Consider the following 12,236-nt stretch of genomic DNA (forward strand, 5'->3'; position numbering starts at 1 on the left):
GTAAGGTAAAGTTGTAACCCTATTTATATCAACCAGCAAATCTGTAACAACTCAAGCCCATGGTATTTGTCTGCTTTGTCCTTCTAGGTTTCCACAATCTTAGAGTGTTTTGTTCCTTTCTCCAACCGATATGGATCTCACAATCCACCTCCTTGGAAACAAGCGTCCTCGCTGGCACCACCTGGTGTATGACTCTGATACCATTTGTAACAACCCAAGCCTACCGCTAACAAATATTTTCTGCTTTGACTCATTACATATCGTTATCAGCCTCACGATTTTAAAACACATCTACTAAGGATAGATTTTCACACCCTTATAAGAAATGTTTCGTTCCACTCTCCAACCGACATGAGATCTCATAAAATCGAACCGAATTTCTTCAATTTTTTAAAAATATAATCCAACTCAAACTAAATCCAATTTAGTCAGATTATCAATTAACATGAACACCAACAAAAGCAAATTCCAAAAGAGAGTAAGCATCTTGACCACACATAAATGCAAAGGCCATTGATGTGTCAAAGAACCTTGGTTTTGATAGCATATGGAATTACTTCATCAATACGTCAAGTTTGAAGCATTATCACAAAAAGAAAAAAGGACCCAAAAAAAAAAAAAAAAAAAAAAAAACTTTTCAAACCCAACCCGACCCTTAATCACCAAACCAAACCGAACCTAAAGCTAGCTATACCAATTCACCAAATTATGAAACTCTCATTTCTTCCTTATAAATCCAACCATCCCTATCCTCTACCCTAATCTTATCATACCCTTCCATGTGACCTTGTCTCTTTCATTCACCTCGACCTTTCAAATCTTTTATTAAATTTCTTGCCCACGAGGCTCGAGAAGCTCTCCACGTGGCGCTTATTGGTATCGTTGATAAATCAGGTATACGTAATGGTATTATATAAGACTAGACGATATCAAAACGTACTCGGATCAATGCAACGGTCACTATCTCATAAATAAAAAAAAAAAAAAAAAAAAAAAAACAATGAGAAAATCTAAAAATATTTGAAACTATTTTGACATATTTCACAAGTTGTATTTATATAATAATAAGAACACCAAACATTTTATGAATTGTGTGTTTTTATGAACGAAGACAACCAAGGTTGCTTTTGGGCCCTTTTAAATAAAGCCCAGTGAAGCAGGCCCATGGCCCACTGTTAGTCGGCCCACTTTCTTTTTCCGGCCCATTTGGAATACGATAAATTAAAATTTCCCTTTATTTACTAAATTATGAAAAACAATCGGAATAAAAGACTTAATTAACCATTATTAAATGTGATTTTCTTATCATTAAAAATGATTTTTTAAATTTTGAATTATATTTTAAATAATTTCAAACATGATAAAAGTATAAACCTCGATTATTGGATACCCCTTCTGCTTGGGCCCAATTCTGTATAACTAAATGGGCTTCAATGGGCCCTCGTCTAAAAGCCCATATGTTAAACCCATCAATATAATGGGCCGTATTGTTTAATAAAAGGGTATTTACGTATTATTATTATTATTGTTTATGAATTAATAAAATGGAAAGTTGAGTTATTATTTTCCCCAATAAAATTTATTTGTGGCTTGTTAAATAATAATTAATAATATTTCAGAATAATGTTATATTCCCTTTATTATTCTGCAATAAAATTACAAAAATTAAAAGATTAAAACAACGTCGTTCAACTACTTGACGAGATTACCTTCCGTTGATTGGTTGAGGGACACGTGTCACTCAACCATAGTGCCGTCATGCTTCCAAGAACACCTGCTTTGTCTATCTGTGGTTTGAGCATAAGCTCTCGTGGCTTTGATTTGGGCTTTCCAAAAAGCTTTATATCAATCGAGAAAGTATTATTTGTTTATAAACCCATGATCATTTCTTAAATTAGGTGATGTGGGACTTTATGATCGAATGGCTTAGGTCCAGAATTGGGACCCAAAAGGCTCTTTTTTTTATGCTTTGTAGGGGCCACAGCTTCATGAGTTATCCACAACAGATGGCTTTTGGTTGAAACACAGAGCGGCAGAGACGGCGAGAGCTCTGTCCTTTGTTGTCCCCTTTTTCCTGCTTGGTGGGCATCTCTCTTTTCCCCCCTTCTTTTCGACGATCCTTACTTGAACTGGGAAGTTGCAGAACATGGCGAGCATGATGGATGAGGGCCCTAAAGAGGACGTTCTGTTCATGGAGTTGCCTGCTCCTCCTGGTTGGAACTAAAAGGTCTCCCCCTATTTTTTGTCTGTCCCTTATACTTTCATTTGTCCATTTCTTTTGCTGTGAATTTGCTGCCATTTCTGTGTTGGAATCTAAAGCTCCACTAGGCTTATATTGAGGGTAGGGCTAATGGGTATCCTTGGAATCGACCCTTGTTCTTAACTGTTTGAATTCTTATGCTTTGGGATTACGGGTTTGGGTTTACAATCATTAGCCATGTGAGATCACACATCGGTTGGAGAGTGAAACGAAACATTCTTTACAAGGGTGAAATCTAGACACATTTTAAAAACCTCGAGAGGAAACCTAAACAAATGTTATCAGTCATACATGAGATCCCACAATACATTCTTTAGGGCTCTATTCGAAAAAGTAGGTGATTCTTTGTTTCCCTCGTTTAGTTTATACTTTTTTTTTTTTTTTTTTTTTTTTTTTTTTTTTTTTTTTTTTTTCACTTTTGAGGGAATGGTTGTTTCTTTTAGTGAGGTGTGTTGGGTTTTCTAACAACTTTGATTGATGTTTATGAGTTTTGATTAAGTTGAGATAAAATGAGAGGTGAAAAGTTGTTAGTTTATTTGTCGTTCTTGGACAAGTTTACGATGTCCTACGTTGGTTGGAAAGGAGAACAGAACACGAGAGGAGAACAGAACACAGGGTATGGAAACCTTCTCCTAGCAGACGCGTTTTAAAGCCTTGAAGGAAAGCCCGAAAGGGAAAGCCCAAAGAAGACAATATTTGCTAGCGGTGTTGAAATTACACCCTGCTAATCCACCATCTTCTGAGTTTGATTGGGGTACTGCTGAAACACCTAGAAGATCTGCTAGAATTAGTGAGAAGGCTAAGGAAGCTCCCTTGCCTCAAACTCAACGCCGCCCTAAGAAACGAACACGAACACAAACACGAAAACGAACACAAGCTCTTTAAAAAACAGATGCTAAAGATGCAGCCGATGTTGTCCTAGACAGTTTTGATAAGGCAGGAGTTCATAAGCTCGCTGTTAAAGATGGGACCGATGTCGAGACCGGCCCCGCCCCCGCCTCGGCTGCTCGCATGCCAGAAGAGGGACGGCGAATTGAAGATGTAACAAAGGAAAATCAATATTGAAACTTCAAGATGATGCTCGAAGTGCAAGGAAACACGTCTAAATTGGAACATGTTGAAAAGGTAGAAAATTTGACAGAATTGGAGGGGTAGTGATATGAATCTGTGGAATTGATTTGCATGTCTAGTTCGAACCGCTCTAAACCGGGAAGATAGAGATATCTATGTTCGAACGCCGTTGACCCAATTACCCAATTACCCCATTCGTATGCTTAGACTTCTATGCAATGATCATTGTTAGGATAGTCATTTGTATGTACCATTTCTGTACTGTTACATTACACGATAGTGTAAATAAAATGCAGTTGAGTTGAGTTTAGTTGGGTTGGAAAAATCTTTTAAACTTATTCAAAATTTCGAGTTCGTTGAGTTGATGACCTAAACATCCGAAATAGATTTTACAACTCAATCATCTATTTTTCTGGCTGGATTGAGTTGGCTAAGTTGTCGAATATTTAGAAGTGACTATCAAATATTCTTATTCTTTACAATAATCTTAAAAGTAGGGTACGTAGATCGGACCAAAAAAGATGTAAACAAGGTTTAGAAAGATCTTAATTATTTTTCTTTTTAAATTCAAAGTGGATTAAGTTTAAAATTAGTCAGCAATAATAATTGTGTTTGGTCAAATGAATAAGGACAAGAAGACGCGTAAAGCTGTTGATTAAGGACAACAAATTAAGTATCATTTCTGAATATTAAGCTTAATTTTCAACTTTGTTTAAGAAAGATTAAATTTTCTAATGACTATGTTGTAATAATTTTTGCTCTCGAATTCAATACTTGCAGTGACGCTGATCATCGCACCCAAGGCCCAAGAACAATTGGAGTTACTGCACAGCCGTCGCCATCTCAGGTCAAAATGGAGGCGATCGCCAATGGTAGCTCATCCCAAACCTTCGTAATTGGCGAGAAAAGCGCATGGGTTATTAGGTAAATGCTCATGATGTCAATTCCATTCTATTCAATGCTGACCAAAGTGGATGGAAGAAAGGTTCTCAGTTGTAGCATCAAGTGGTTGTGGAGGAAAGAGAGGGAGAGATTCCATCAAAACCCACATCCCAAACTTTAAACCCAGAAAGTAAAAACCCCATTTCACCTCCGTTTTCGACCTCAATCCAAGATAATCCACAGAGTTCGCTGTAGATACAGTTCAGAGAGTAATTGGGGGGGAATCTTTTGGGTTATGGCATGCCTAAGGATGAAGAAGAAGAAGCAGAGCGTTACAGATTTTGAGTTTGGGATTGATTTGGTTCATTCAATCACACCAATTAGCGAGCCTTGATTCAACAGATTTAACTCATTTCTTCTTGTTCTTCTGCTTGTGTTCGTGGAAATGATGATCAACGCGCGCTTATACTTCTTTCTGCACTCGATTCCCTTGTTGTTTATTTTCTCCTTTCCGCCTGGTATTTGCTTTTCTTTCCCTGACTATCTTTTCGTGTTTAAATACAGAAGTGGGATTTATTGGTTGAACTTTGTATTGGCTGCTGAAGCTTTAGACTTAACGATATCTGCGCCTCTGAAATATTGCTTGTTCTTTTAGCATAATCTACTAGTGTTTGTTACCAATAAGACATTTCTTTACAGTATGCTCAGCTATGTAAGCATGTCTTCAATGGCTTTGAATTGATATTATTCATTATGATACTGCAAAGTGTTTCTAGTCAATGTCCTTTGGTTTTGATGCTCTAATTTTCATTATAGATCAAGTGATCCGCCGTGTGGATAGAGTGAGAAACGCCACAGGCTTTGTAGAGTTCTCTATGAAAGAGTTGAAGTGAATTCTATTAGGATTTCTGACTGGATTTTTGAGTAAATCTGCGAAATCACACGTCGGTTGGAGAGGAGAACGAAACATTCTTTGTAAGGATGTGGAAACCTCTCCCTAGCAGATGCATTTTAAAATCTTGAAGGGAAGTCCGGAAGGAAAAACCCAAAAAGGACAATATTTGCTAGCGGTGGGTTTGGACTGTTATAAATGGTATCAGAGCTAGACACCGAGCGGTGTGCCAGCGAGGACGTTGGGCTCACAAAGGGGTGGATTGTGAAATCCCACGTCAGTTGGAGAGGAGAACGATACATTCTTTATAAGGGTGTGGTAACCTCTCCCTAGCAGACGCGTTTTAAAATCTTGAGAGGAAGTCTAGAAGGGAAACCCAAAAAGGACAATATCTTCTCGCGGTGGGCTAGCATCTTTTAGTCCCGATATTGTCTATTGTTTGATGAAAATTATCTCCCCGTTTTCTGCAGCTTCGTTAACAATAGAAGCATTCACTGGGACTTATGGAATAAACTATGGACGAATAGCAAATAACATCCCTTCACCTGATAAAGTAGTGACTCTTCTTAGAGCTGCTAAGATAAAGAATGTTAGGATTTATGATGCTGATCACAGTGTTCTCAAGGCCTTCAGTGGGACAGGGCTAGAGCTTGTCATTAGCATTCCAAATGAATATCTGAAAGATATGAGTGCAAATGAAAATCATGCCTTGAACTGGGTTAAACAAAACGTGCAGCCCTTCCTTCCAGAGACCCTTATTCGTGGGATTGCTATAGGTAATGAAGTTTTGGGAGGGAGTGATTTTGAGTTATGGACAGTATTGTTGGGTGCAGCCAAAAATGTTCATAATGCTCTAAAGAAGCTCGGTTTAGATGATGGAATTCAGATCACTACAGCACATTCCCAAGCCGTGTTTTCTAATTCTTTTCCACCCTCCTCGTGTAAATTCAGAGAAAATGTTGCTCAGTATATGAAGCCTCTATTGCAGTTCTTCTCACAGATTGGCTCTCCTTTCTGTTTAAATGCATACCCATTTCTGGCCTACATGAGTGACCCTGAAAATATTGATATCAATTATGCTCTTTTTCTATCGACGAAAGGGATCGATGATCCTAAAACTCGCCTGCATTACGATAACATGCTCGATGCTCAGATCGATGCAGCTTACGCCGCGCTGGAAGATGCTGGATATAAAGATATGGAAGTCATAGTTACAGAAACAGGATGGGCTTCACGTGGAGATGACAATGAAGAAGCAGCTACAGTAGGTAATGCAAGGACTTACAATTTTAACTTGAGGAAACGGCTTGCCAAGAAGAAAGGAACCCCTCTTAGGCCAAAACATGTGGTGAAGGCTTATATCTTTGCACTGTTTAATGAGAATTTGAAGTGGGGGCCGACTTCTGAGAGAAACTATGGGCTTTTCAAGCCTGATGGGAGCATTGCTTATGATATTGGCTTTCAAGGGCTTCAATCTTCATCTGCTTACGCATTACTTTCAACTATTAAGGTATGAAAGCCTTCCTCCTTGACTAAAAGGATTTAATGTTCATTGAAGTTGGCTTAAGATTATCTGCTAAAACTTGTGAGTTGATTAGATTGGAACATTCATATGAAGATCTTTCTTTGTTTCTCTTACCTTTGATCATTGCTTCAGGATATGATTTTCTGTCTCCCTTGTGAATGTAAGAAATGGGTATTGACCCTTTTGCATGTATTTTTCTGTTGCTTCTTGAAAAAGTTTAAGATCCCACGTCGGTTGGAGAGGGGAACGAAACATTTCTTATAAGGGTGTGGAAACCTCTCCCTAGTAGATGCATTCTAAAAACTTTGAGGGGAAACCCAAAGAAGATAATATCTGCTAGCGGTGGGCTTGGGGCATTACAAATGGTATCAGAGCCAGGCATCGAGCGGTGTGCTATGTAGGACGTTGGACCTCTAAATGGGGGTGAATTGTGAGATCTCACATCAGTTGGAGAGGGAAACGAAGCATTCCTCATAAGGGTGTGGAAACCTCCCACATCAATTAGAGAGAGGAGGTGTGGATCTTGAAGGAAAGCCCAAAAGAGAAAACCCAATAAGACAATATCTTCTAGCGGTGGACTTAGGCTGTTACACATAGCCTGAAGAGAACCTTACCTACATGCTAACTGTAAGCTGATAGGCATTGTTTCCGTTCCAATAATGTCGTATTCGAGCCATATATATCCACTCAGTTTTTGCTCTTAAGACATCTGCTTAGTATCACCATAATATATATTCATTCAGTAGTTATCTGAGAAAGATGAGTTTTGATATACCTCTGCTTCTGTTCAAGATTGACCTGCCACTTGAGGCATCACTACATTTCTGTGGTGTCACAAATCATTCTTGCTTTTGTTCACTGATGCAGGAACATGGAGGTAGAGGTTCTTATGAGCACCACATCTCAGTAGCAATAATATCAGCTCTAACTCTATTTCTGTTCTTGCAATGATGGGTTTTATAAGCAAAAACTACCAAATACCATTGATTCTCCCAGCCGACATTCAAACGTTTCCATGCAGAGCATAAATTATACAGTTCATGGATTCTTGTTTTCATGAATGTACACTACAAATTTGCTGATATATTTTTTTTAAATCGTTCATAGCCAAATGTATATTGTGAATTATTATAGAACCAAGGCTATCATTAGCTTTGTTATAGAGAATAAAGTTTAAATATGTTTCGTGTTCGTCGTATATTCCGTGTAATTTAGGCATATATCCTCTTGTCAAAGCATCGTTTGTCATGTTTAGCTGACGGAGAAAAATCTCTCCCCACTGCCTCCACTCAGTTCTCATTTAAACGGAGATTTTCTACCTCATTTGGTGTGAATCCCTATGAAGTGCCGACCTACACGGATTAAATGGACATCTTTAATTGTATTAGAATCAAGGAATACTTAGGTCTTTGATACATGAATGTCAGGTTCTTCGAACAGAAAACTATATATTATAACATAAACGTTGAGTAATTCCAAGTAAGAAACAGTATTATAATACAAATGTTGGATATCAAATGGCCACATAGAAACGGCAAGCCAGACTTGTTCAAATGGCCACACCACACGTTTTCTCTACAAGTTTGGACATGGTCGATTCGTTCTTCCCCGTTGAATTTTCTACCATTTTTAAACTTCTATAAAAAAAACTCCCCTTATCTTATTTTTTCATCTCAATTCATCAAAATGGGACCAAAATTAATGAGCTCAATTGCTTCTCTTTTCCTCCTTGGAGCTCTCCTTCAAGTCGTCGCTGCCGTCGACCACGACGTCGGAGGCGATTTCGGCTGGAACCTACCTTCAAACACCACCTTCTTTTCTGATTGGGCTCGTAACAAAGCTTTCTCCGTCGGTGACAAACTTGGTACGATGTAATAATCAATCATTCTAAGCACTTAAAAAGCCATTTCAAACTGACGTTTTTTGTTGTGTTTGTGTAGTGTTCCGATCGAAAGCCAACGAGATGCACGACGTCGCGGAGCCTAATTCTGAAGTGGACTTCGATGGATGTGTGAAGCCGGGGATAGTTTTCAGTACATCAGCTGTGTTTTCAGTGGCTCTTGATCGTCCTGGTCGTCGTTACTTCATTTGTACTATTGGGAACCATTGCAACGCCGGCATGAAATTTGATATCGACGTTTTGGCACAGCCCGGAGCACCAAACTCCCCGTTGGTGCCGCCACCGCCTCCTAGCTCGGCTTCGTCCTTGAGATTTGGTGCATTATTGGCAGCTTTCTCTGGATTCCTTTTAGCCATCGTAGCTTAATTATTGTATTGTTAATTTCAAGATCATGCTTTAGAGCTAGCATGTAGTGTTTCATTAATATTAATAAGAAGTGATCAAAATGGGTGCATATTCATCCTAAATTATCTTCATTAATATTTACTATTGCACTTCATCATATGAAAATTTTAATAATTGTTTACAAAAAAAAAAAAAAAAAAAAAAAGATTTTTGTAAAGGTAGTCAAATTTTATATAACTCAAATCAAATTTGAGTTTTCTTCCTAGCCGATAATCTGATATTCAACCAAGGGCAATTTTGGTCAAAGAGCACGATCGAGTTAGATAAGTTCAAAGAAAATTAAACTAGAAAACGAATGAAATTGAGCCTGAGTGAGACTTAGCTTTTTAATAAATGGATATGCCAAATGCACGACCCTAATTCGAGGAACCCAACTGATCTTATGGTAAGTTTGATTAACTTTTTATAATAAAAAAATGAAGAAGTTCGAAATAAAAACAAATGCATATTACTAACCAAGAATTTAGTTTCGTCTACTAAAATGGGTCAAACGAACAAACAAAATTGAGCTTTTACACCACGAAATTAAAATATAAGAAAATCCCAATAGAAAACACCTGTAATAAAAAAAAAAAAAACACCTGTAATAAAAAAAAAAAATTGGTAAGGCAAATCGTTGTCGGATCTCTACTCTTTTTATTTTGAATATGACCGTTTGATCATTCAAACACACCGACAACCATAAACAATTAATCAACGTTGAAGTAACCCATTTGAATTTAATATTATAATGATATTTATTTGTTTTTATTTATTTACTCCAAGTTCTGCATTTTTAATCATTTTGTGGAAACGTATTTAAATGGTTCAAATATTAAATTAAAGTTTATAAATTGAATCTATGGGTAAATTTGTTTGAAACGTGTGCAACAGGAATTTCATTAGAATTTGAATTTATTCTCCATACCTATTATCATTGACCCGTAAAGGTCAATAATAAACGTTTCATTATTGAATTCAAAATTGGTAACTCATTTCATGCCCACATCCTATGCATATAAATGCCCCACTCCATTGTCCTTCCCTCCCTTCTTCTTCTCTCATAGTTCATACATGGGTTCAACAAGATCGAGCTTCCTCGCTTCCCTCCTCTTTATTGGGGCTCTACTCCAAGCTGCTGCCGCCATCGACCACCGTGTCGGAGGCGATTTTGGTTGGAACCTACCGCCAACACCCACCTTCTTCTCTGAATGGGCTACCAATACCACTTTCTCTGTCGGCGATACACTAAGTAAATATCCATACTTTTTAAGCTCATTCATAATTGTTTATGTTCCATAAGTACTGACATAAATGGGGTTTTGTGTAGGGTTCAATTCAAGTGCCAATCAAACCCACAACTACGCCATGCCCGAGTCTCAACCAGAGTTTGATGGATGTGTGAAGCCAGGACTATTTTTCGAGAATGTAATTTTTGTTACCTTTGATCGTCCTGGTCGTAAATACTTTATCTGTAATGTTGGCAACCACTGCAATTTGGGCATGAAATTTGCCGTCGACGTTTTGCCTAACCCTGGAATGCCGCCCAACTCTGCTCTCAAAATTGGTGCCTTTCCTACCCTGTTCTTCATCGCCACCGCCTTCCTGCCCAATTTCTTGTTCTTATATACATCCCAGTGATCAACCAGCAGATATTTCAGTCTTGTTTAAATTATACAGTTCATAGATTCTTGTTTAAATTATACACAAGTTCATATATATAATGTATAGTTCGTGTAATTTAAGCATATATCCACGACTCTAAATAAATGATACAAGTAGAGATGTCTACGAGGTAGGGTGGGAATGGAAAGTTTTCCCGTTCCCGTTCCCGTCCCCGTCCTACCTCTTATTTTAATTCTTATCCATGTAAAACTTTTCATTTATTTTTGTGATGATTGAGTTACGGGAACTCTTTTTTTTTTCATTTATATATATATATATATATAGTATGTTGTTTTTTATTTTTTAAGTTAATGGATAATTACCCATTATCAATGTGATTTCTATAGTGTTCAATGCCATTTCTAAAAATTATTACAACATATTATTCCACGCACGCACGCACACAGAAAGTGAGCTAGGTGTCACAATTGCACTTTTGATGGCAGCGGACTTGCGATTGTGCGGCACTCATTTTCCAACGGTAAGTGAGCTAAGCCAATTCGTTTTTGTGTCGCCTACGGCTAAACGACGTATGCTCGAGCCTCTGGCCTCAGTTTTAAGAGAAGATTTTAGAAAACAAGGGCAGAGAGAGATTTTTTAAACAGACGTTGTATAAGCAAGCAAGAGAGACATAACAACGGTTCACAATATATAACCTTGGGTAGGGAGAAGTTGACAACTAATCGTATCCCTCAGAGTACATTCTGAGATATTTCATGTCTGACAGGCCTAGACATATATTTATGAAACGTCATACTTCTTAGAAATAAAAAAGTAAAACACTAGAATATGAGATGACATAAAGGGTTGAACTTGTCATGGGCATGCGGCCATGAGTAACACGCCTTGGACGAGCATGACCATGACACTAGTTTCAGCGGGGATGGAAAATATAATTCTCATCCTTTGCTTTGTTTAGCTTGACGGAGAAAATTTTCTCCTCATTCCCTCCTATCATTTTTCATTGAACTGAGATTCTTCACGTCATTTGGTGCGGGTCTCTTTGAAAGTATAGTTTGACTAGTTTAAATATATATTGAAGTCAACCGTTCAAACTTCTATCTTGTTGAACTATATAATCAATTATAGTAATAAACATCCTAGGCTAAATTTCAGTTATTAACATGTTAATACCCTTTACAAACTAAATATTGTTTGAATAAGGTCTAAAGCTGTCACATCATACATATGAATGCTAGCAATCAGCCTTATATTTTTAATATAAATGTCAAGCTGTTCTAACAGAAAACTATATATTATAACATAAATGTCATGTAATTCCAAATAAGAAACCATATATTATAATATAAATATGTTGAATATACTGTAAGCCAGACTTGTTCAAACAGCTATTTACATGTTATATTGATTTAATTTATTTTTTATTTTATTTTTTTCTGATTGAAAAAAAACAAAAAACGTTGAATTTTCAATCATTTTTAAGGCCATTATTATTTTCATAAAAACCTCCCGTTCTCTTACTTTTTCTTCTCAATTCATCAAAATGAGCCCAAGATTAATGAGCTCAATTGCTTCTCTTTTCCTCCTTGGAGCTCTCCTACAAGTTGTCGCTGCCATCGACCACGACGTCGGAGGTGATTTTGGTTGGAACCTATCTCCAAACATCACCTTCTTTTCAAATTGGGCTCGTAATAAA

At 37.4% G+C, this 12,236-nt stretch overlaps 4 protein-coding genes across 4 annotated transcripts; all 4 read left to right on the forward strand.

Annotated features, from left to right (window-relative positions):
- The first annotated feature begins 1,988 nt into the window (after nucleotides 1-1,988).
- Nucleotides 1,989-3,641, forward strand: LOC147787344 (methyl-CpG-binding domain-containing protein 11-like). Its single transcript, XM_087119504.1, has 2 exons — nucleotides 1,989-2,218; nucleotides 2,906-3,641. The coding sequence occupies exons 1-2, from the start codon at nucleotides 2,147-2,149 to the stop codon at nucleotides 3,143-3,145; spliced, it is 312 nt and encodes a 103-aa protein (XP_086975630.1). The 5' UTR covers nucleotides 1,989-2,146; the 3' UTR covers nucleotides 3,146-3,641.
- A 444-nt stretch (nucleotides 3,642-4,085) lies between these two features.
- LOC111780218 (glucan endo-1,3-beta-glucosidase 14) lies at nucleotides 4,086-7,828 on the forward strand. The gene is made up of 3 exons (XM_023660550.2): nucleotides 4,086-4,731; nucleotides 5,576-6,615; nucleotides 7,498-7,828. The coding sequence occupies exons 1-3, from the start codon at nucleotides 4,659-4,661 to the stop codon at nucleotides 7,579-7,581; spliced, it is 1,197 nt and encodes a 398-aa protein (XP_023516318.1). The 5' UTR covers nucleotides 4,086-4,658; the 3' UTR covers nucleotides 7,582-7,828.
- Nucleotides 7,829-8,243: 415 nt separating this feature from the next.
- On the forward strand, nucleotides 8,244-9,006 carry LOC111780665 (umecyanin). Its single transcript, XM_023661131.2, has 2 exons — nucleotides 8,244-8,494; nucleotides 8,571-9,006. The coding sequence occupies exons 1-2, from the start codon at nucleotides 8,317-8,319 to the stop codon at nucleotides 8,894-8,896; spliced, it is 504 nt and encodes a 167-aa protein (XP_023516899.2). The 5' UTR covers nucleotides 8,244-8,316; the 3' UTR covers nucleotides 8,897-9,006.
- A 939-nt stretch (nucleotides 9,007-9,945) lies between these two features.
- On the forward strand, nucleotides 9,946-10,804 carry LOC111780640 (umecyanin). The gene is made up of 2 exons (XM_023661099.2): nucleotides 9,946-10,166; nucleotides 10,245-10,804. Exons 1-2 carry the CDS (start codon nucleotides 9,989-9,991, stop codon nucleotides 10,553-10,555), a joined length of 489 nt encoding a protein of 162 aa, XP_023516867.2. The 5' UTR covers nucleotides 9,946-9,988; the 3' UTR covers nucleotides 10,556-10,804.
- The last annotated feature ends 1,432 nt before the right edge of the window (nucleotides 10,805-12,236 follow it).

The sequence above is a fragment of the Cucurbita pepo genome, chromosome 18 (genome assembly GCF_057944985.1).
Source record: "Cucurbita pepo subsp. pepo isolate OVF chromosome 18, ASM5794498v1, whole genome shotgun sequence".
Classification (NCBI taxonomy): domain Eukaryota; kingdom Viridiplantae; phylum Streptophyta; class Magnoliopsida; order Cucurbitales; family Cucurbitaceae; genus Cucurbita; species Cucurbita pepo.

Bases quoted from the DNA above. Each gene is read 5' to 3' on its own strand.
- LOC147787344 (XM_087119504.1), top strand. From the start codon at position 2,147: ATGGCGAGCATGATGGATGAGGGCCCTAAAGAGGACGTTCTGTTCATG. The intron at 2,219-2,905 runs AACTAAAAGGTC...TAGCAGACGCGT, and splicing joins TGCCTGCTCCTCCTGGTTGG to TTTAAAGCCTTGAAGGAAAG.
- LOC111780218 (XM_023660550.2), top strand. From the start codon at position 4,659: ATGATGATCAACGCGCGCTTATACTTCTTTCTGCACTCGATTCCCTTG. The intron at 4,732-5,575 runs GTATTTGCTTTT...CGTTTTCTGCAG, and splicing joins TATTTTCTCCTTTCCGCCTG to CTTCGTTAACAATAGAAGCA. The intron at 6,616-7,497 runs GTATGAAAGCCT...TCACTGATGCAG, and splicing joins CATTACTTTCAACTATTAAG to GAACATGGAGGTAGAGGTTC.
- LOC111780665 (XM_023661131.2), top strand. From the start codon at position 8,317: ATGGGACCAAAATTAATGAGCTCAATTGCTTCTCTTTTCCTCCTTGGA. The intron at 8,495-8,570 runs GTACGATGTAAT...GTGTTTGTGTAG, and splicing joins CTCCGTCGGTGACAAACTTG to TGTTCCGATCGAAAGCCAAC.
- LOC111780640 (XM_023661099.2), top strand. From the start codon at position 9,989: ATGGGTTCAACAAGATCGAGCTTCCTCGCTTCCCTCCTCTTTATTGGG. The intron at 10,167-10,244 runs GTAAATATCCAT...GGTTTTGTGTAG, and splicing joins CTCTGTCGGCGATACACTAA to GGTTCAATTCAAGTGCCAAT.